Source organism: Labrus bergylta, chromosome 12 (genome assembly GCF_963930695.1).
Source record: "Labrus bergylta chromosome 12, fLabBer1.1, whole genome shotgun sequence".
Lineage (NCBI taxonomy): Eukaryota > Metazoa > Chordata > Actinopteri > Labriformes > Labridae > Labrus > Labrus bergylta.
Genome location: NC_089206.1, coordinates 29,807,951 through 29,832,330, shown reverse-complemented (window position 1 = coordinate 29,832,330; position 24,380 = coordinate 29,807,951). Strand labels below are relative to the sequence as shown.

The 24,380-nt window shown below is 40.1% G+C and overlaps 1 protein-coding gene and 1 long non-coding RNA gene across 4 annotated transcripts in view; one reads left to right on the top strand and one right to left on the bottom strand.

The window, feature by feature from the left end:
- The window catches only part of LOC114920933 (uncharacterized), a 100,248-nt gene that overhangs the window by 24,920 nt on the left and 50,948 nt on the right, over window positions 1-24,380 (top strand). The window contains exons 2-4 of one of the 3 annotated variants that reach the window (XR_010667577.1): window positions 8,207-8,304; window positions 20,489-20,646; window positions 23,182-23,604. Coding sequence is in view for 2 of the 3 variants with exons in the window: in XM_029279739.2 (XP_029135572.1) it covers window positions 20,489-20,646; window positions 23,182-23,193 (170 nt within the window). In the remaining variant the exon portion in view is untranslated. Of the gene's footprint in view, window positions 1-8,206; window positions 8,305-20,488; window positions 20,647-23,181; window positions 23,605-24,380 lie in introns of those variants that run through there. The other 2 variants (XM_029279739.2, XM_065961797.1) reach the window with 2 other exon arrangements.
- The window catches only part of LOC136181192 (uncharacterized), a 60,646-nt gene continuing 59,446 nt past the window's right edge, over window positions 23,181-24,380 (bottom strand). The window contains exon 3 of the long non-coding RNA XR_010667578.1: window positions 23,181-24,367. This is a non-coding gene — a long non-coding RNA (uncharacterized lncRNA). The remainder of the gene's footprint in view (window positions 24,368-24,380) is intronic.

The window sequence follows — 24,380 nt, the reverse complement described above, 5'->3', positions numbered from 1 at the left end:
CCACTGGCATACACCTGGTCTTCCACCCGTTCCTCCGACAATCCTCCACCAGCTCCTGGTACTTCGCCCTCTTTCTTTCTTGAGCCTCCTCCTTCCTCTCCTCCCATGGAACTGTCAGTTCCAGCAAGAAGAGTTGTTTTGTGGCCTCTGAGACCAAGATGATGTCAGGTCTCAATCTGGACTGGGTGATGTGTGGTGGAATTTTCAGCTGCCTCTCCAGGTCAACTGACATCACCCAGTCTCGGGCTGTGGGGCGCAAACCAGCAGAGCGGTTCTTTGGTGTTTCACTTTGTCCTTCCTTGACAAAGTGAATGGCCTTAGCTGTGGCTTGGGTGTGTCGGCTGCCCTTGATCCCCTTGCTGATTGCTTCAGCGATGGACTTGAGGACCTGGTCGTGCCTCCATCGATACCGGCCCTCACCCAGCGCCTTGGAGCAGCTGCTCAGGATGTGTTCCAGTGTCCCTATCTTGGAACACAGAGGGCATGTAGGTGTTTCTATTTTGCCCCATGTGCATAGGTTGGATGGGCTTGGGAGGACATCATAGACCCCCTGAATCAAGAACTTGATCCTCTGGGGGTTCCACTGCCAGATATCATTCCAGGTGACACTCCGCTCCATTGCCTGCACCCACTTCATCCAGGCGCCCTGCTGCCACATGGTCACTGCTCTGCTGGTTCGCTCTTCCTCGACTGAAGCTCGCACCTCCTCCTGCACCAACATCTGCCTCTCCCTTCCGCTGGCAGAGTCATATCGGGCCGCTGCTAGGCTCCCAAGTCCGGCTCTGCCTTGCGCCACTGTTCCAAGGATGGCCTTGTGCTTCAGTCGAGTTTCTGCTTGCTGGACTGCATCCGCTGCCCTCCACTTCCTCCCTGTCCTCACAACAATCCCTGCCCCGGACACTTAAGGTTCCAGAGACACTTAGAGTACCCTCTGGATCCAGAGTACTGCAGATGTTCCCGTGCCCGTGCCACGATGAACTCCTCCCTGACTGAGCTGAAGGGGAGCCTGAGCTTATTGGTGTTCCCGTACAGCCCAATGTTGCTTAGGCTGCTTGGCAATCCCAGCCATCTGCGTAGATAGCTGCTTACCCTTTGCTCAAATCCTTCCACCACAGTCATGGGGACCTCATAGATAAGCAGAGGCCAGAGGATTCTTGGGAGGATTCCATGCTGGTAGGCCCAGGCCTTGAATCTTCCAGGGAGCCCAGACTTGTCCACTGTTCTCAACCAGCCCTCCAAGTCAGCACTGGTTGCCTTGATGGAATCTCTGTCATTCAGACTGCAGTTGAAGACCTGATGGGATCTGCTGTTCTCCCAGCCTGAAGCGGAATTTGTCTGTGACCTTCCCCTTCTTTAGAACCAAGGACCTGGACTTCGCAGGTTTGAAAGTCATGCGTGCCCACGCCATGATGCTCTCCAACCCCTGGAGGATCCACCTGGCCTCTGGTACAGCTGTTGTTGTCACTGTGAGGTCGTCCATGAAGGCTCTGATGAGAGGTTGCCTTACTCCGGACTTGCTGAGGGGGCCTCTGCATTCTGGTTCCGCTGCCTTGACCAGCATGTTCATTGCTAGTGCGAAGAGGGTCACTGAGATTGTACAACCAGTGATTATGCCCACTTCCAGCTGGTGCCAGATGTCAGATGTCATCTGGCCAGAGGACACTCTCAAGCTGAACTTGCTGTAGTAGTCCAGGATGAGGTCTTTCACCTTCTGGGGTACATGGTGTTTCTCTAGTGCGACCTCCACCAGCTTGTGGGGTATCGAGCCATAGGCGTTGGTGAGATCCGGCCATAGCAGCGGAGATCCCCTCCGCCTTCTCTTGCCTCCCTGATGAGCTGGGTTACCACGCCTGTGTGTTCCAGGCAACCAGGAACCCCTGGTATTTCTCCCTTCTGCACTGACGTGTCGATGTACTTATTGCTCAACAGGAAGTTAGAGAGTCTCTTGGCTATGATACTGAAAAAGATTTTGCTCTCCACACTGAGCAAGGAGATGACATGAAACTGGTCAATGTTCTCAGACTTTTCATCTTTCGGTATGTACACTCCCTCCGCATACCTCCATGACTGGGCGATCTTTCCTCTCCTCCAGATCACCTTCAGGGCCCTCCAAAGCTGGTGTAATAGCTATTGGGGCCACTGGATCCTTGGTCGGACCGAAGGTGCACAACCAGTTGTTATGGTTGGAGCTTGCTGGCTTTGGAGGCTCTGTGGGTTGTTGGGAGGTGCTGCTGTCTCTTGGGGGCTTAGGGTGGCATGAGAGCTGTTGGCAGCGGGTGTTGGCGGCACTAGGAGGCTCTGGGCACTGTGGGTTGCCTCCGGGCCTGGCTCCTCCTGCGTCTGACCAGAAGTGACTTCTGTACACCATAACAGAAGAAAAAATCAATAATTATGTTTTGTTTGAGATTATTATATTATGTTTTAATATTGCAGTTCAAGGTTATACAAACTTTGACACAGGTTATTCTACCTGCCCTGGGATCAGTGCATTACTAGAGAGAGAGAGAGAGAGATACTTTAGATCTGTGTGTGTCAGGCCACAGCACAGTTTGCACTCGTTAAGGTTCATTACAGATAAAACCTGCTCACATGAATAAGTTATCACAAACAAACAGAATGTCTTTGATGCAAGACCGAAGTCATCTTCGGGTATTTTAGTGTTAGGCATTATAAAATTATAACATGTTTCCAAACGAACAGACTTGAATTGATCCTTAAGCGTTGCGCACTGCAGTCTGATCAGCTCCATGTGGAGTGCACGTTTTTCAACTAAGTAAACTCAGTTAAACGACTTTGATGAGTCTGGCAGTCCGTTCTTCTACGTGTCCGCACTATCGTAATCTAACTCTGTCACTTTTTATGCACCATGAATCTGTGCCATCTCCATGCGCAATTCGAGGAAGCATTTCAGCGCTGCTCCACGGTTAAACCAGCGGACCTCTGTATGATCGGACAGCCTGTGTGTGATATCGTTTTTGGATAAGAATGAATAAGATAAGAATGTTCAGTAATAGTTATATTTTTACAGTCTGATGAAAGCTGGTGATAAAAGCGCAAGAGCATTCTACTGCATTTAGAAGTGATGTCGCGCTGAAACTTTTAGGTGATCAACACAACACGTTCTCTGGGTGACCTAAAAATGAACCATCTGTAAATAAAATCAATTAATATTAATTTTAATTTACTGTTTTTACAATAACCAGAGGTAAAACTAGTCAGGAGATGCATCAGGCTCAACGCCGGTGTCCACAACCTACACTTAGTCTGGATGTGTGGAGACGGTCTGGGCCATTACGCCTGCATTCTCGGTCACCTCTCTCAGGTGTTCAGCCTGTTTGCTGATTAGCGTAATGCAGGAGCAGCTCGTGCGCTCGGCCACTCGTCTTTTATATGACTACTCCCTGCTGAGAAGATAATTCAGAGTGCCCCGTTTAATTAATATTCGTATCATGATATCAACCTTTACGTTGCTCATTTTACATACATACATTTAATACAATTCGGGGAAAATACGTATTACAAATATTTAATTTATAAAATATCTCAAAATATTTTTCAATACATTTCCTCCTTCCCAAAACGTCTCACGGGCCGGATGAAACCTGCTGTCGGGCCGTATGTCTGACATCCCTTGTAGGGCTTTGTGTAGTTCTTCAGTGGTGATGGGTGTATCTAAAAAGTTGGCTTGTTCTGATGGCAGGGTTGGTAATTCTAGGTTATTTAAAGGTGTCTATTTCTGATTGGTTGAGTTCATGATCGGGGGAGTACAGGTTGCTGTAAAATTCATAAAATACTTTATTTATATCTTCTGGGTTATAGGTGATGGTGCCATCAGTGTTAAGTATAGATGGGATTATTGCTGTTTCCTTTTTGAATTGTAGAAGATTAGCCAGGTATTTGCTTGATTTGTTACTGTATTGAGTTCTCATATTTGAGCTGTTGGATAGTGAACTGTTTTTTTTTTTATGTATGATGCTTTCCAGTTGGCATTTAAGTTGATTCAATTCATTTTGTGTTTGTTCACTGGGGTTATCGCTGTTTAGTCTTGTTAATTGTTTGATTTTTGTGTCTAGATCATTTTCCTGTTTTTGTTGCTGTTTTTTCTTGTGTGATGAATATGATATTATTATTCCTGTTATTACTGTTTTGCCTGTTTCCCATAAAAGTGACAGTGAAATGTCTGGAGAGTCGTTCATCTCCAGAAAGAAAGCCCACTCTCTCCTAATCAATGACATAAAATCAGGGTCTTGTAGAAGTGATGTATTAAAACGCCATCTTGTGGACGGCTTGATGTGTGATTTATTGACAGGGAGACTGGAGCGTGATCACTGATTATGATGGGATGAATTGTATTTTCTCTAATGTGTCGGGAGAGTGAAGTACTTATGAGGAAGAAATCTATTCTGGAGGATGATTGGTGGAGGGGTGAAAAGTAAGAATATTCTCTGGATGATGGATTTCTCATTCTCCAACTATCGCCAAGTCCAAGATCCTTTATGTCTTGCTTAATTATTTCAGTGGAGTGCCAGATTCTTGAGTTAGCGGGGGTGCTCGAGCGGTCAGTTGTGGGGTTAATAACAGTATTGCAGTCTCCAGCTATGATGATATTGGATGAGTTATTTCGTAGTGAGAAGAAATTTTGGAAGAAGGATGGGTCATCCGGGCGTTTGAGGGTGACTGCATTGACTGCATTGACTGCCTGAGGCTGTCTGTACAAACAGGTATAACACAAATACAGAGCGATATACACATCACAGGAGATAAACGTGTTAAGAGTGAGGGGTGAAGACAAAAAATAAAACAAAACATAAGCTTCTGCACAAATGACAAAAGGGAGAAAATCTGAGGGGTCATGGGTAGGTCATAGGATGTCGGGTAAGAAGCTTAGAGTACAATAGAGAGCGTTATTTATTTTATTTTAGGAATGTTTGAGATAGATTAAATCCATTCATTCAGAAAAGCCATGGTGTGATTTTTGTGTTTCGGAATAATTGTCCCGTAAATATACAGCTTGTCAACGACCAGAGATGCACGTTTGTTGTTGCTCCTGTTTTCTTTCAGAATGGGGTAAAGTATTTTCCGGCATTCATTTATTTCTCTTGGGTATTGGTCATTCATTCCAAATGATGTTCCTTTGAGTTCCCTTCCTATCGCCAAGAAAATCATCTATCAGAACTGGAAATCAAAAAGATACTGCCACATAACCCACTGGACCAACCTACTCACAGAACACATTGTAATAGAAAGAATCGCAGTCTGCAAAAATAACAATATATCAGCCTTTAATAATACCTGGAATTTATTCATAATTCACCTCAACCTCAGAAATAACATATCTTAAACTGAAGCCACATACATGACCACAAACCCCTGTCTAATAATAACCACACTCCACACCTCATTCTCCACATCATTTTGATCCTTTAACTTACTTATTTAATTTCGACATATGACACACCTTATATCCCACAACACTCACACGCCACCACCCCTATTTTTATATAATATATTTTTTTGATTTGTTTATTTTTATTTTTTTTCCTAAGAAAATTGTTATATTATCATCACTTTTATAGTTGCTATTATTTCTTTCCCCCTCTCTTCCTTTCATGGAAACATTACTTAAATAGTTACTTAAAAGAACAATAGTGACCATCATTTGTATTATCACTGATTATATATTATTATATATGTATATTATTGTTGTTATTATCATAGAGATATACATGCATATATATATATATACATATGCAATTTATGATTATGTGATGTTATGATGCTATTGAGGAGATGGTACTTGTGTTGGCTATCGGGGGTTGGGTAAGGGGTTTCATCTTTGCCTTTGGCACTCTGGTGGCCTGGCGGCGATCTCAGGTGGTTGCGGTTGCGCGGTTGTCTCATTCACCCCCCCTCCTCCAGCAGGGTGTGAATGAAAAGATTCACAAGATTTATGTAATAAAACAAATTATAAATAAAACAGCGCAATTAGCACAGTTATAATTACATAATATAAACCCTAGCCTAACTAAACTCTTCATGTTGTGTGCCAGGAAGATGAGTTTGTCCACATTTTCCATTAAAAGGGAACTTCTGGTCTTATTTACGATGTAGTCAGCCTTGGAGAGAATGCACTCTGACGGGGTTGAAGTGGCCGGAATGCAAAGGCAGTGTTTGGCTGCAATTGCCAGTTTAGGTTGCGGCCACTGTTTTGCTACCACCATGCAAGTGGGCCTGAAGAATGGACTAAGTTGTGTCTCTCAAGTATTGCTCCATCTCTTTCTTTGCGCTGTCTCCATCGCATTCTTCTTCCTCTTCATCATCAGTCAGACAGCAACAGCATTGAAATCTCCTGCTTTTTTGATGGTGGCATGGCAGTCTCCTCTTCTCCATGGCTTGTTGCTGGTTCTTATTCTTCCACCTCCTGAACAGTATGTCGCTGGTGCAGATGTTCAGCCAGGTGTACAACCTCAAAATGAACAGTTGCCGTCTGCTGTCCATCTCTGTGATGAGGGTCTTCTTTAGTTCTTTGATGGCAGGACTGTCATCCTCCTCCGGTGACTGCTGGCGCTTCTTCAGGTTGAAGAGCATTGGCACTGTTGCAGACAATGACAAGTTCTCCTCCTGTGATAGCAGTTCTGTAAGCGTGATTAGGGGCCCCAGCACTTCTGCTGTCAGGTCCAGGGTGCGCTCTCTTCGTGACACTGGGATCTGACAAAACAGCGGTCACTGGCCATTGTTGTTCCACCAGTCTGTCAAGCATTTCACATGTAGAGTTCCACCGAGTAGCGATGTAGGAGTTTGTGCTCTACAACATTCTGCTGCTTTTGCTTGTCTCTTTAAGGCAGCTGTTGCCTTTGCACTTTTTTTGAAGTGTCCCACGAGATTCCTGGCAGCCCAAACTGTGCAACATATTTTGTCCTGTTTTAGGGCTGTATTTATGCACAGTTGTAGCGTGTGTCCTGAGCAGTAGACACCTTGAACGTCGCCCCATTTCTCTGCTTCTTTCTTCAGCAAATCGGTGCACAGCTTACTATTGCTGGCATTATCATGAACAACGGCTACTCTTTTGTAATTTGGAATGGAGTAGGCGTCCGCCACTTCTCCAAGCTGTTGGGCACTGTATATTAACATTTTTTAAAACGAAGCCATGAGAAGCTTCAGTTTTGATGGAGCAAGGTGCATTTACAAAAGGAGTGTGCGGACAACGGACCTTCTCTGTCTTTCTCTGAAGATGATGTGATTTTGCATTCTTGGTTCCCGTCTCTCCCCTCTCTCCGCAGGAGTCAAGATAGGAGTTTTGCTGCACGGAGCGATGAGCGCGTGCTCTCTCCCCCGCTCTCTCTCTCTCTTGGTTCCCATCTCTTCCTGCATGGAGCCATGAGCGCACCTGCACACACTCGCATGCTCTCTCTCCCCCGCTCGCCATCGCCAAATAAATAAAAACAGGTCGGAAATATACTCGGGCGGCTATAAATTTACCTCGGCGGCCCGCCCAAGTACTGTCTTTGTGTGGGGAACACTGGCGTGGTTACTCTACGTTTTTATGCCCCAGATGTTCCCACATTATTCCTTATGTTTTATTTTAACTATTTTCAAAGCAAAGGTTAAGGTAAGTTAAGTTAAGGTAAGATAAGTTTGCTATCTAGTATGGTCTCGGTTTTTTACACCGTCAAAGTATAGCAAACTACTTCCAGCATTCAGGTGACTTTTTATTCTTGTCTTCACTTCGTTTAAAGTGTTCCCACACAGCTGAAGTCTTCGGCATTTGTCTTCGCTTTAACGACCAAGGTGAACTGAAGTGTGACCGCTCCGTGCCGTGCTCAAGCACGGTACACTTCCTTGGCCCTGGCACACTTTGGAGAGGTGCGCTTCAGCACGGTACACTTCATGCACGAGCACAAGCAAAGTTATGTACAAGAGGTAATCGTGCATAGGCCTGGTTTGTCCCGAGCCCGCCGCATCAATTTAGCACAGAAAAGAATAAGCGGGACGGGAAGTCAGACACCGATACAACATTAAAACAGCCGGTTAATTTTCAAAATAGACCACTCCGTTTTAACGGTTCAGAAAAATTAACGTTTGTGTGTTTGTTTATGTGTTTATAAGGTTTATATAGAGTTTTATACCACATACATCGTGTTATCTCACACTGTCGCCAGTTAGTTTGTTTAATTACCACAGGAATTATTTTGTCTCTGCACTCTAGCTGATGGCTGTGCTCTACGGAGAACGCAGCCGGTGGGTGTTGATGGACGAGGGTGCACGCAGACAAAACGGACCGGAGCGGACACACACTCATAGACTGTAAATATTACTGGACGAACCCTGACCCGTCTGTTACATAGCAGCAAATGAGTCCAATCGACGGCCGCATCCATATTGGATTTGCAGTCTCAACCTAACTTCGGATCAACCTAGCAACAGCAGTAAGGCGGGACCGGCGGGACAGCTAGGCTGCTATCATCCCCTATTCCTGCTCGTCCTGAGAAAACTCTAAAACAGTAAGTTAACATTTAACTTTTCTACAAAACAGTTAAAACGAATTATATTCAACCCAAATATTTAATTAAAGTCTTAAAACTACACTTTTTTAAATATACAATTATGTTTATTAGTTATTTGTCAGAGCAGTTAGACTTTGTCAGTGTTAGCAGAGCAATACATTAACAAAGTTTTATCCATAAACTTTGAATAAATATGAGACATCCAGAAGAAATCAATATTACAAAGCATACAGTTCATGTTACTGTTCTGACAAAAAGAGGAATGTCTGTGTTTTATATTTACAGCGATGTGGGTAAACATGACAATTGAAAAATAATTATTCAGTATTTATTATAAGACATTTGTTTTCTATTGAACCTTGTGAAGTCATGGAGTCTGTGGCCAGTGTCAGCTTCACACCAAAAACTTCAAGTATTAGAAAAAATAGTGTTTAAGACTGGCATCTATTATTATGAGTTGCAGCTACCTTGTTCAATATTATCCCTGCAGATGTGGCTAATAACAAAAAAACACCCTGAGCTGTCACATGTAGTTAACTGTACATTTTGTCTTGTCTGAAGCATTAATTGAACACCTTTGTATTTCTCCTATAGACACAGTGTGGATTATTGGTGACTTGTCCGTCGAGGTGCCCACAGAGCTGCAGAGACAGAGGAAGAAACCTGAGCCTCAACAACATCTGCATTTGTTGGTTCTTCTGGGGTGGACTTCGGTTGCTTCTCTTCAACAGCTCACTGTGAGGGAGGTCTCCCCCAGATGGCCTGAGTGATGTCACCCACAGGCTGAGAGCTAGAGCTGAGGCGTGTTTTAACAAACCGTTACACCGCACCCGCCTGTCAAGCTGGTCAGCTACACACCTTATTGTGAATAACTCTTATCCTTCATCAAATCAAAACTGATGAGTCATCAAAACATTCACCCCCCCCCCCCCCCCCCCGTACAGTGTGTGTCCATCGAGACATGAGCTAATCACACCTATCTGTTTTTTTTGTACCAAGCTGTAAACATGTTAATCTCTGTTGTAAAAACAGACTTTTTTTAATGTTGTTTTTCAGATTAAATAAATATGTCTATATAAATTCACTCCTTTATGTCTACTTCTGAGTATACATTTCAGATTTGAAATGACAAGACTAAAATGTGCATTAATGCTCAACTCAATAGCTTAGGGAAGGAAGTCTACTTTTACACAACTTCTTATTCTTTCGACATTTTTTTTCACCAAATACTAATGTAGTTCATTTCTGAAAGTGGGATGAAACACAGTCATTGCAAAATTTGCCCTTAAACACAGCCCCATTCTTAAATCAAGATACATCGAGAGTAAATAAGATCAATAACTTGTGAATAAAAACACAGTTAAAAATGATTTAGAAATGTAGTCTTCTCAGATCAATATCACATAATATCAACTTCTCCCATCTAAACTGGACAAAGGGTTTTAAAATGGGAAGAAAATAGTTTGATTGCAAGTTGTTTGGAGGAGATCTAGTTTTATTTGAACAGCTGAAGCATGAATACAGTCTTCCAAGGTGCAAACCCTCCTCCTCCTCCTGAAGCCTGTGGAGCTCCTTCATGTACTGCCGTCTTATCTGCTGGCCATCTTCTCTCACCAGAACTTGGACTGTTGAAATGTCATTCTGAAGAAGCTCGAGCATGTGACATGGATCCAGGAGAACATGGACTTTTAGTGAGGGGTCTTCAGGATGGCAAAGAAAGAGAGAAAATATCAGTTATTCATTAAATCATTTTGTTTGTTCTCATCTATTTTTCTGTATTCATGTGTGTGTAAGAGCACATTTATAAATTCAACAGTGTACTACCCAGACAACAAAGGTCCAGTATTCAGGTAATCAACATCTATTTAAAGTTAAGAAGATAAACATTATTGTAATCGTGCTGTTTTCAGCTCTCTCACTCACACAATGATATTCCACATCAAATTGTCTCAGATTTTGTGTGAGGATAAATTAAGCAGTTTATTGAGGATAGTACTTCATCTTTACATGAAACAAATATAACCTGAATTATTTAAATCATTAACAGGTCCCAACTCTCTGTGCTTTAGTACAGAACATACAGTAACTCATTTATTATTAACATGAGCTCAGTACATGGCTGTAGTCTTCAAACTATTTCTTATACTTTATATCTATGTGCTTTATATCTTATTTTCATTCCATATGTTATTTATATTTCTACAGCTATATTCTGTGTATGAGTTCAGTGAAAATTAATATGGTTATTAATATAGTTCTTAATTGTTACAGATGCTCTTACAAAGTGAAGTTTTTTTTATTTGTTAACAGTTTGCTCAAATCTTAAGACACTACATCAACCATGTAACTTTAATGTCATCCTCTATAACCTACACAGCACATTAGGTTCAGTTCAGTTTATGTTACTGACGGATAATTACTACACAAAGGTTGTTTTTTAATGTCCACATTTAGGTGGAGTATAACATTCATCATAACGTCAGATAACCATATTTACAGTCTGTGGTTAACCACCGAGCTGAACCTTTAGCTTCTAACATCACACAAACTCACTATTTTCAACAACAACATCTTCACAACAAACATTTCTAAACCATTGACCGTAAATAATGTAAATAATGTAAATAATGTAAATAATGAGCTACACAGTTAGCCGACTGGTTTACAAGCTAACGCTAAACAAGCTAGGTCCGTAAATATAAACACGAGTAAGCAGTAAATATAACACTACTATATCACTTACCGAAAAAAACTGAAGCATCAACTTGTTGTATGGTCTGTTAACCGCACAGCAAGCCATGTATGTTGTCAGATATGTGTTAAACAAACTCTCCAAACGAAGTAAAAAAGAGGAGAAATCAGACGGATCAAGCTGTTAGCCTCCTGACCTGCTGACCTGACAGACAGATGCAGCGCGCAGAGCTGTCAATCAAATCTGACACAACCAAATATGGGCATAGCCGTTTTCCTTAATAGAATAAAATCCGATGAGTTATAAAAAAATTCACCCCCCCCACAGTGTGAGGAGAAGGGGCCGTCAACTTCTCAGATATATCTCGTTTTTTGAACCAGGCTGTAAACATGTTGATTCCTGTGGTAAAAACGGGCTTTTTTGGCTGTGGGCTTATGGCACTTCCGGCGCTTCTGCAGCCAGCCTCAAGCGGAACCTCGAGGAACTGCAGTTTTTTGTACTTCCGCATAGGCTTCATTTTTCGAGACCGGAGGTTGCCCCTTGATACCGACACATGAGTAAGCAGTAAATATAACACTACTATATCACTTACCGAAAAAAAACTGAAGCATCAACTTGTTGGATGGTCTGTTAACCACACAGCAAGCCATGTATGTTGTCAGATATGTGTTAAACAAACTCTCCAAATTAAAAGTAAAAAAGAGGAGAAATCAGACAGATCAAGCTGTTAGCCTCCTGACCAGTGGGCGCGCACTGTAGCTGTTCCCACTCAACGTTCTTGTAGCCAAAATACGCCGCTTAGGGGCGCTTCCATCTTGCGATTTTGACGTCATTTGGAGCCAGAGTCTGCGCAGTAGGGCCCGGGGGGAGGAGCCCTGGTAACACGCCCCGCCCCCTTAGCGCACTGCCCTGATGACTTACGCAGCCCAGCTACGCCGAAACCGCTCTGCCAGTCTACGATGAAGAAATGTGTAAGTACAACAAACCGCCGTATTCAAAGTCTAATATTTAAACACACTGTTTTTTAAAAAATCCAGTTATTTTGATCATTATTGAAAATACGTGGGCTGCTGGGTCCTATGTTTTTGCAGAAATCGTTCTATATTTAAGCTATATTTAAGCTAGGTTAGCACCACACACCGTAGGCTACAAATGGTAAGATATGTTGTATTTGGTTAGAAACTGGTAGTTTGCAATGTGAGTCATGTCTGCTTTTCTAATATATTTAAGTGAACAGTAAATCAATTGTTTTTTGTATTTTCATTTAGGCAAAGAAGAGATAAAAGCAGCTGGTCTGACATCTTCCACAGAGATGAAGTGTAAGTTAAAATCATCTGTTAAAAGTTTATATCCTGTGATTGTTTTTAAGTTTCATAAGAGGATTGTCAAAACAAGCTATTGTTAACAATACAGTCTTCTAAAAATAAAAATCACACTGAGTCATACACCAGCTAAATATTAAATAGAAAGGTGATGTTTTCTTTTCCATTTTACAATCAACAGAACCTAAAAATGACTAATTTCAACCTTCATCTGCACACCTGTTACAGAGGTCAGGCTGGGGTCACATAGTTTGAAGGAACCTCTGCCTTTTTTCACCTGTGCCAGATGCCCTGCTCATCCACTGTGGGAATGAAATGACCTTACACCAGCAGCTCTCCCAGATGAAGAGTCCTCTCTGCTATCACCCAGAGGAGCTGATCGACGTCTGAAGAAAGTGGACAGAGTCTGGTGCTTTGTGACAGTGAACAGTGAGAAGGCTACCATAGTCATCCTCAGATAAAACACAGAGATCCTGGTCAATATTCAATGGTGCTATTTTTCTTTACATGATGTTGCCCTGTGTTTGAAAGGCCAGATGCTGGAGGGTTGTGTTGGATTTGCTTTTCCATCATATTTTAACAGTCAAACAATCATCCAGGATCTCTATACTTTATTTGATTTTTCTTAGGATTTCTTTGTTAAATTATTTTTTATACTTTCTCCTATGTCCCAGCAATTAGGTCCAATTAGGTCCAACGGTCTCCATTACTTATTTTCCACATGGTTAATGAAACCAGGGGTTGTTTATTGAAGATTTATTTTCATAAAATGTTTAAATAAACTTTTTAAAAATCTGATATGACTGTCTCTGATTAACTGGAGCACGACAATGTGTTGGTCACAGTAAAATAATTTAGCAGTTAAGTTTATAGCTCACATTTGAAAAGGCCTTGAACTGACATTAATTTCTTCTTGACCAACAACAGCTAAGACAACAGCAAAGTTAACAGACGAGCTCAGCTTGTCACAGCCGGGCTCGTCTGAGATAAATGGCCTTCAAACTTATTTAATATTAAACATTTAAAGCCAATAAGCATAGCGAGATACGTATGAGATTCCATTTCAATTTATTCAATCACAGTCTTGTCAAACAGTCTGGCATTTTGTGCTGCTGATTTCAAGAGTTAATAACTGGAGAGAAGAAGTCCATCGAGAGAGGACAGGAAACGTTCAGGGGACGAGTCCTCCATGTTGTCAGGGGTTGCTGATGGATCTGAATCTGAGGGCATCTTCTGTAATAAAGAAAAACAATCACAGAGTTAAACGTAAAGTATAATGATTTTTACTGTGATGTTTATGCCTCAGACCTGAAATCAGACCTGTCCTCAGGTTCTGCTAAACTTCAGGTTCTAAAGTTTGTTTTTAAGACAGGAGAACTATTTAAGAGGAAAAACTAAATATATAATAAGACATGATGAATCCAATAATATGATCAGCTTTATGAATTTATGTTTGAAGACAAAAGTGTTCCTGCCACTTTCTATTGAAGATTAATGTAAACTGTCATCACATGGGTCAGCCTGATAAATTAAACTAATGTTAAATATTCTCATAATCAGACAGCCAATTTGTGTGCTGAACCTCACCGGAGCTGGAATCAGAGTCTAGATTGCTGTTTCCTTTGGGCACTGATTTCCTTGAAGACAGAAAGAAGAACAATTTAAACATGAACTTCTTGCAGAACCATAGAGGCTGTTAAAATCTTCTGCTAGTCTTCCTTACATTTTAAGAAGGATTATAAATTGTTACTAAAATTACTTTGATGCCGATAGCGGTTACAATAACACGGTCCAATCATATGAGAGATAACTTTACCTTTGAGTCCTATGTGAAGGCGTTCTCTTCAGAATCAGCACTGCAAAGACAAGATGATGGCGTCCACCTTCACAACGTGCTGCTTCAGTCTGGCTGCATCGTGGTCACCTACAGGAACACCACAGAAATGCAATCAAAGTACTTCACTTTATTTATCAGAGGATGTACTGTATGCAAAGTAAAAAATTGAGCTGTAATTCCTCAAAAATATTTGAGACTGCTTTGTTATTTGAGAGCACAGATTGTTTATTTTCCCTTCTCTCTGTTTGCCTGTACATGACCTTTTAGTGCTTTAAAAGATACTACAGTAAATCCTGGATCAGCTGTGTGGATGGTGTGACTGTGTGGTAAAGCTTTGTTAAAGTTGTCACGCACATACTCATATGCCTTTGGAGAGTAAAAGTGCAGTGTGGTGGCAAACTGCTTATAAAATATAAAATAGTATTTTATTGGTGAGGTGCCCCAATCAAAGCGTCCTACAGAGTAGCAGCAGCTTTAGAGGGAGGAGACGAGCGCATTATGGAGAGGAGCGCACCGCAGGGGGTGAGCTGGGGGAGAGACGCGCAGCCAGAGAAAAAGGAAATCCCCAGTTTAAAATATAATGTTGGTGAAAAGAGGGAAATAGGACGACATAAATGTCAATGTTGAAATTCTTTTGAATGCAGAGGCTGTGAATGTTCAGTTTTCTTTGGCTATAAAAAGGCAACAATAGCCTGTAGTTTAATCATGGTGTTTCTCTTCGTTAACGATTATTGAAGCGAAATAAAAACAAAAATAAATGCATGACATTTAAAACATATTAACATGTGTGGGAAAAAACGCGATCTTTATGTCTTCTTTGTTTGTGCCTATGTCTCCTCCTAACTACAATAACAGCAGCATCTTGTGTGTAACACTGCTCTCCTGGGTTAGCACGTTCTTTTCAAAGGTGTTAAATACAGACACAGTCACAATCACTGCAATGTTTGTCAGGTTTTGTCAAATTTTAGAACAATTTCTCAATGAGCGTCATTACATTTACAATATGATCAACTTGTGACTGTTGAATTGGTGTGTGGAAGACAATGCAGAATATTTATCAGTTGAAGCAACATGATGCTCGGTTAATATTAGATTTCACCGGTTGTTGATATTTGCTTTCACGTTTCAGTTAGTCTCTTAAATCAGTAACAGTTATATTAAATCAGATCTTACCTTTAGTTTTATCTGGATAGCTAGTGAAATATTCTACCCTCGTATATAGTACTATGAATTTCAGCCTGCACGGTGAAAGTAAAACCTGTTACTCTCGGTATAGCCCACTTATCACTCAGACTGTAAACATGCACACATTAGTAATGATGCAGGCCAGATTACAATTATGTGACTTTGTTTTTACCCTCGATACTTTTTTGAGACCTTACCAGACTTATTTATTTTTACTATAAAATAACTGTACAGTCAATGAACCGCATCTATGAGCGAATTTTTATAACGATTCTTGGTTTTAAATACAATTTCAATCACAATAACAATATAACAATATCAAGAAACATAGCATGTCAGTTATTAGGTGTGCTCATTTAATAAAATAAAATAAAAAGATAAATCATGCCGCATAAGTAACCTAGCTTTACAACATTTCAGCTAATCTTAGACTGCTTATGTGTTAGACTTAGACTTAGACTTTCTTTATTGTCATTCAAACTTGTACTTTACAGTGCAGATAAGAACGAAATTTCGTTGCATTTGGCTCGTTGTAGTTAGCTAGCTAGATAACGACTTTAACCAAACAATGACACATAAATCACACTTTTTTACTTACAGAAAAAACTGCAAAGATCCCTTAGATCCAACAGGTCGGTTAGAACAGTTTACTGCAGAACAACTAATTTTGCCAGCTCAAAAAAGACGAAAAAACTGAACGGAAAAATTCAATGGCGTCTCGGCTTTCCTTCACTACGTAACTTTTGTTATTCACAAAGAGAGCTACGCAAGATCGGCGGCTGTCAATCATCGTGAAATATGACATAAAATCCCGTTTTTCAACCTCAAATAACTTATTTAAAACAAACTTCACAGAAAAATGAGCACTTGAACACAATGTAGGGTGATAATAACTAATGATCACAGCAGAGTTTAGGTTTGGAAAAAAATTATGTGACGAGTATTTTAGCTTTACAGTTTGACCCACATCCCGTCTGTTATCATTGAGGAGGCGGGGCTTATGACCTATACTGCAGCCAGTCAGTAGGGGGAGCTCTAAAAATAAAAGCTTCACTAGACCGGGGACCTTGTCCCGTCCATTATTTTTACAGTCTATGCTCCTGACCTGCTCCTGAACTGACAGACAGATGCAGCACGCAGAGCTGTCAATCAAATTTGCCACAACCCTTATATGGGCACAGTGTGAGGAGAAGGGGCCGTCAACTTATCAGATATATCTTGTTTTTTGAACCAGGCTGTAAACATGTTAATTCCAGTGGTAAAAACGGGCTTTTTTGGCTGTGGGCTTATGGCACTTCCGGCGCTTCTGCAGCCAGCCTCAAGCGGAACCTCGAGGAACTGCAGTTTTTTGTACTTCCGCATTAGCTTCATTTTTTGAGACCGGAGGTTGCCCCTGGCACGCAATGCACACGTATCTGGTGGAAGTTCGGTGTGTGACACATTCTGCTTCTGCTGCACTCCCGCGGTCACGACACACCCGACATGCACGAAGTGCGAGGGCCCTTCATCACCGCATGTGGTTTTAATTTGGTTATTGTTCCCTGATTTCAGGGTGGTGACCCGTTGTCATCAGTTCAGATTAATAATATTGTTAATTTATATTAATAATAAATGAATCAGAATTATTAATATTGATTTAAAAGCCAAATTGACTCTATAAAAACCCAAGATAATTTTTGCCTGCGTTTGAGCTCTTCAAAACCCCTACAGCCTCCAGTAGATTTTTTTAAGGACTCTAGAGAGAAAGAGAAAAAACTGCTTAGTTTGAATATGATCGCAATACATTAACAGCGACACATTATATACAGTAGCATCTTGTAGATATATAAAATGTAAACCTGGGCAATAGGTTGGCAGACATAACTTCATGCATTGTAAAACAACAATAGTAAAAATAGTGAATTTATTTTAAGACATCTGAAATGAGACATGCATTCCCTTCTAACACAGAATATAAAATTTCACTTGCACAGTGCATTTCAATTAATGAACATGATGATTTGAAGAGAGAACTACTATGACTGTAAACAAAATCACATACTCATTAAAGGTTATGTTGATCATAGTAGTTTTTGGATGTCTTTTTACAAAACTCAGATGAATTTGACCTCGCACAACTCGGTGCATGGTAGTAAATGTAAGTCAATATATTTACACCTGTAAGTGTGCTGGGAAGAATACCATGACATAAGCCACTTTTAACAGACTTTAGATTGACTACTGCCCAAATGCTGCTACCTTATCCTCTCAGGTTTGTTACATAGACACTCATTCCAAGTTTTTACATTGGCAGTCTGCATGTTATTTACCCTGTAACCCAGAGTTCTCCCTCCTGAACAGCTAAAGAGCTGACGGTGCTGTGATGTACCCTGCTCCTCATTTTTCTATTTAGTTCATGCTAGGGCATGTAAGGCACTTTGAGATTTTCCTCCACCCGTGAGACATAATATAAATATATATATATATATATATATATATATGTTTATTTATATCTATTTTAAAAAACAGTTGACAGAAAGAGGACAGGAGACGGTAAATGTGAAAGCGCTGACATAGCATGACAGCTTTCTTTTTTCTTTGCACCCAGTTTACTCTAACTGATGCAGTCTCCATAACTTTGCCTTTTTCCATCTGTTTTTGGATTAGCTGAAGGAAAGCTGTCGGTAAAAATATATTTTAGTTTGCAGATGAAGACAAAATTAAAATCGTAGTTTTTATTTTTCATCATAACCTTGATAACAATGTCTCTGCATTTGCTCGTTTGACACGGTGCACTGATTTACTTTGATAATAGAGAATATTTGATGGAAAGTATTGAAAGTAAAGATTTGACAACATCAGTAGAAAATAAATGTCAGTTAAAGCCTTTAAATGTTATAATAATAATAACATGCTGCAACAGACTGTCCTGATCGAGCAGTTGTATCCACCAGATTACCAAGTTATATAATACCTAATGGCCATTAAAGGATACATTTAACAAATTATGTTATATGTATCACAACATTGGGTTCTAAATACAATTTTATCAGGATTTTTAATTTTTCCAATTTTTTGGAAAAAAGACTTGAGCTATAGTCAATTCATGAATCAGTATTATTCTTGTATTTAAATTATCTGTCAATTAATATGCAAAATATAAATTTTCCTTATTATTCTATATAGATATACGTTTTTAATTTTGAGGTTGTATACCTGTTAGTTATTAATAAAACAATTCATCGTTTTGTCTTCATAAAAAGTGACATTGACTAGTGCTGCGAGCGGAAACAATAGTCAAATGCCTCTGCTGGTTAAAAGAAGAGTATTGCTATATATATTTTTGACGGATTAAATTGTCCATACAGTATATCTGTTTATTTTTTGTCTTGTGTTATATTGTATTGGGAGGTATTACATTACATTCCCAATCTATAATATATAATTATAATTTTAGCTGTGTGTGTGTGTGTGTCTCTATGTTGGTCACCCTTTTACCTTCTTGCCTAACATAGCTAAAATGGAGCCAAATTATTTTATTGACAGTGCTGTTGCATTCTTTGTGTCTGAGATAAAATTAATTACAAACCATCTTGAAGATTTGCTGGCTCATACAACCAAAAGCTATTCTTTTGCTATTCATCAAATAATATCCATGTCCACGACCATAATTGAATCTAAAGTGAAAGATGTATGAGAACACACTTCCACTGCCTCACCAGTTCACTGACGTCCACCCATGTCTGTATTAGACAGTGGTTGTTGGAGGGGTAATCTGACTGCATTGTCTGTGACTGCAGGTAACAACCAGCCCACACACGTCTTCAAACATCGAATGTCTGTTCAACTGTCACCTGGAGGGGACATAGTTGTCCTCTTCAGCTCTCTCACTTCTTATCTCTGAGGCCTTAAGTTCCAGCTTGTCAAATTTCCTATTCAGAACTTGTTTGCTTGGAAATGTAAGTAAAGGTGAAATAATTTGTCAGTTATGTAACACACTATTCTAGCTGTCTCTTTTTTGCACATGGTTTTGTGTATGGTCAGTCCATGATTTAAAAAAAAAAAAGAGTGGGTTAGCGTGTATATCAAATAATCTTTATACAGATGGTCACTTCTTAATCACTACAGCCCTTTATAACTGACAAAGCTGTAAAATCCAGTTTTTAGAGAAGTTCAATTAATGTAATGATACATAACGGGACATTTGGAGTTAGCATAATAATACATGAAAAAAATAATGCTTATTTAAAACAGCATAAAAAATTTCAACTTGACTTTTCTCCTGTTTTTTTATTTATCCAACATATCGGCCAAGTGGTCAGGATCGGAAATAGTTTTGGTGACCTTTCAAGGTCCGAGGGGGATTCATGTTAAATGGAAGAGGGTGAGGAAGTCTGTATGTGTGTGTGCTAAAAAGAGGAAATGGGGGAGGGTAGATTGTAATGTGGAAGCCTTTACTGGAGAGAAAACCTGGAGAGAGGTTTGCCAAGGATACACAAGGGCATATAGGAAAACAAAAACAGGATGGCTCACAGGCTGATATGGAACATTATGGACCAGAAAGGGAGTTGACAGAGAAAGTTGTTGACAGTGTGACAGCAGGAATCTCACTTCTAGCATTGTATTATCACTGTTGGTACTATTAGGTAAAGAAGCTGGTACATCCATGAAAGAAGAAGTAATTATTGTGTGTGCGTGCGTGCGTGCGTGCGTGCGTGCATTGTGCTGCTCTGGTGTTGAAAGCATTTTATGCTCCAGTTAAGCCTGTCTGCACTTGACAGGGAGGACATATAAAAAATGTAATTATTCTTTTTTTTTCCTTTTGTGTTCTGCTATTGTTTTAGTAAAAAACTGCAATTTAGTTTAAATCCACCAGAGTAATCATCACTGATATCTATATCAAAGTAGAACAAATACACTTTTGCTTACAGCCCTAAGTAAAGCTGTTTCTTTTTGCTCCTTCCTCTAGCTGTGCAGTCTCTGAACAGCCTGAATGACCAGATTGCGAGCCTCATGGTGACTGGATCCAAGCCCCTTGAGCAGGAGGAGCCTGAATTTCACCCTCCTGAGAAGGAATCAATGCAGAAGTCCATGACCCTGATGAGGCACCTTCTTGTGGATGCACAGGTGAACAGAACAGTACATTCATTACCTCATAGGATACAGGGGGCGCTGCAGAGGGACTGCTGAGAGACCTACCTGACAAAATTGTTTGATTAACACAGGTTCTGAAAAGCAGCTCTTGTGGTAAAACCTCAATTAGAAATTGTTGCTGTTTCTACAGCTGGGCAAATAAGCATTCATGCAGTGTCCGATTGAAACTAGGGTTTAACAATGAATTTAAATATTATTAAACTTTAATAAGTCACATAATACCACCCTAATTTAAACATTTTTTTATTCATATAAAAGTTCAAATGCTTCAGTGCAGACCCCAACGAAAGACATCTCTTTGATAATTTTCCAGTTAAAATGAAAAGCAAAAATTTCAATTCAAGCAAAAAGCGTGAATCAATATCCATTCCAAATATTTGTAATATTATACATTTTCTATACACTGATGAGACCTACTTAAACCAAAATTAGGGTTTTTATTTTTGTATATTAATGTTATAATGTTTCATTGGCTTATCATTTTCTTAACAGATGTGCCCATTTTCATAAGCAGTCAATAGTCCAGTTGTCTTTTCATTTCAACATTGTACATCGAAATATGAAAGAAATTGATTTTACTTCACCGTCCGGAGTGTCAGTTTAATGAACAGGCTCAGGTTTAATGTGTACAGACTCCAACCCTAGTCTACATAAGTCTCATGTTTTACCAGTTAGACCAACGACTGATTGCTTTCTTCACCATCTAAGGTGTGAAAATCTCAGACTTTTAAACATTCAGAGAAAAATAAATCATCCACTGGAGTGTCTTTCCTGCCAGGCTTCGGACAGTGCTGTCAGTCAATAGTCAGTTACACGAGACAACAATTAAGGAGCTTGTTCAGCCATCTAACCTGACAGTCATTACTTGTGCTGAGTGAGACCAAGCGGCAACCTCTGGTCTCGAAAAATGAGGCCAATGCAGAAGTAAAAAAAAAACTGCAGTTCGTCGAGTGTCCGCTTGAGGCTGGCTCCAGAAGCACCGGAAGTGCCATAAGCCCCCAGCCAAAAAAGCCTGTTTTTACAACAGAAATTAACATGTTTACAGCCTGGTACAAAAAACGAATGTGCTCCCACTGTGGATGGGTGGGGGGGGGATATTATTGTATTAAGGAAAATGGCTATGCCCATATAAGGGTTGTGGCAGATTTGATTGACAGCTCTGCAAGCTGCATCTGTCTGTCAGGTCAGGAAAGGTAGCAGCTTGATCAGTCTGATTTCTCGTCTTTTTTTCTTTGTTTGGAGAGTTTGTTTAACGCATATCTGACAACATACATGGCTTGCTGTGCGATTAACAGACCATCCAAGAAGTTGATGCTTCAGTTTTTTTCGGTAAGTGTTACAGTAGTGTTATATTTACTGCATACTCGTGTGTCGGTATTTATATTTACGGACCTAGCTTGTTTAGCGTAAGCTTGTAAACCAGTCGGCTAACTGTACTCAGTGTAGCCCATTATTTACGGTCAATGGTTTAGCCGATCAAGACTCCAATTCATGCCAAAGAAGCTAATGGCAACATAGCTAGCCAGGACTATTAAACTGGGGGAAAATGTAATTCTGAAGTGTTAGAAACTTTTGTTGGCAAGATGTTGAAAAGACAGAGTCTGTGTGATGTCAAAAACTAAAGGTCCACCTCGGTGGTTAACCGCAGATTGTAAATATGGTTATCTGACGTTATGAGGAACGTTATACTCCACGTAAATGTCGACATTAAAAGACAAACTTTGTGTATAAAGTTCAACATTAATCAGACGATACCCGCTGGTTAAACATGTTATAGAGGATGATATTAACGTTACATGGTTGACGTCGACGGCCCACAAACTCAAACTTCAACATTTTCTGCCATTATTATTATAACATAAACAGGTGATAACAAGTACAGAACTAAAAATGTCGACAGACAGAGATCAGCTATATGTTGAAGCTTGAACATAAAAATCAGATTTGTGGAAACTGTTACCAAATTATTTTTTTTTGTCTCTTTGTATGAGTTCAGGGAAAATTAATATGGTTATTAATATAGTTCTTAATCGTTACAGATGCTCTTACACAAAATACAGCAGTAGAAATGTGAAATATATAAATAACATGGAATGAAAATAAGCTATAAAGCCATAAGTACAAGAAATAGTTTGAAGAATACAGCCATGTACCGAGCTCATGTTAATAATAAATGAGCTACTGTATGTTCTGTACTAAAGCACAGAGAGTTGGGACCTGTAAATGATTTAAATAATTCAGGTAATATTTGTTTCATGTAAAGATGAAGTACTATCCACAATAAACTGCTCAATTTGCCCTCCAAAATCTGAGGCAATTTTATGTGGAAAATCATTGTATAAGTGAGTGAGAGAGCTGAAAATAGCATGATTACAATAAGGTTTATCTTCTTAACTTTGAATAGACATTGATTACCTGAATGCTGTACCTTTGTTGTCTAGGTAGTACACTGTTGAAATTTATTTAATGAATAACTGATATTTTCTCTCTTTCTTTGCCATCTTGAAGACCCCGCACTAAAATTCCATGTTCTCCTGGATCCATGTCACATGCTCAAGCGTCTGCTGAATGACTTTACAACAGTTGAAGTTCTGGTGAGAGAAGATGGCGAGCAGATAAGACGGCAGTACATCAATGAGCTCCACAGGCTTCAGGAGAAGGAGGGTTTGCACCTTGGAAGACTGTATTCATGCTTCAGCTGTTCAAATAAAAATAGATCTCCTCCAAACAACTTGCAATCAAACCATTTTCTTCCCACTTTAAAACCCTTTGTCCAGTTTAGATGGGAGAAAGTCAATATTATGTGATATTGATCTGGGAAGACTACATTTCTAAATCATTTTTAACTGTGTTTTTATTCACAGGTTATTGATCTTATTTACTCTCGATGTATCTTGATTTAAGAATGGGGCTGTGTTTAAGGGCATATTTTTGCAATGACTCTGTTCCATCCCACTTTCAGAAATGAACTGCATTAGTATTTGGTAAAAAAAAATGTCAAAAGAATAAAAGTTGTGTAAAAGTAGACTTCCTTCCCTAAGCTATTGAGTTGAGCATTAATGCACATTTTAGTCTTGTCATTTGAAATCTAAAATGTATATTCATAAGTAGAGACAAAGGAGTGCATTTATATATAAACATTTATTTAATCTGAAAAACCACATTCAAAAAGCCTGTTTTTACAGCAGAGATTAACATGTTTACAGCTTGGTACAAAAAAAACAAATAGGTGTGATTAGCTCATGTCTCTCACACTGTACGGGGGGGGGGGGGGGGTGAATGTTTTGATGACTCATCAGTTTTGATTTGATGAAGGATAAGAGTTATTCACAATAAGGCGTGTAGCTGACCTGATTGACAGGTGGGCGCGGTGTAACGGTTAGTCAGGAGGCTTAAAACCCGCCTCAGCTCTAGCTCTCAGCCTTTTGCTAGGTTGACTGAAGGTAAGGGTTAGACAGCATTTCAAGCATGGAGACCGCCATCGATGCAGGAACATGTGGGTGACATCACTGAGGCCATCCGGGGGAGACCTCCCTCGCAGCGAGTTGTTGAAGAAGGGAAGCAGGCCTTTCAACCGAAGTCCACCCCAGAAGAACCAACAAATGCAGATGTTGTTGAGGCCCAGGTTTCTTCCTCTGTCTCTGCAGCTCTCTGGGCACCTCGACGGACAAGCCACCAATAATCCACACTGTGTCTATAAGAGAAAT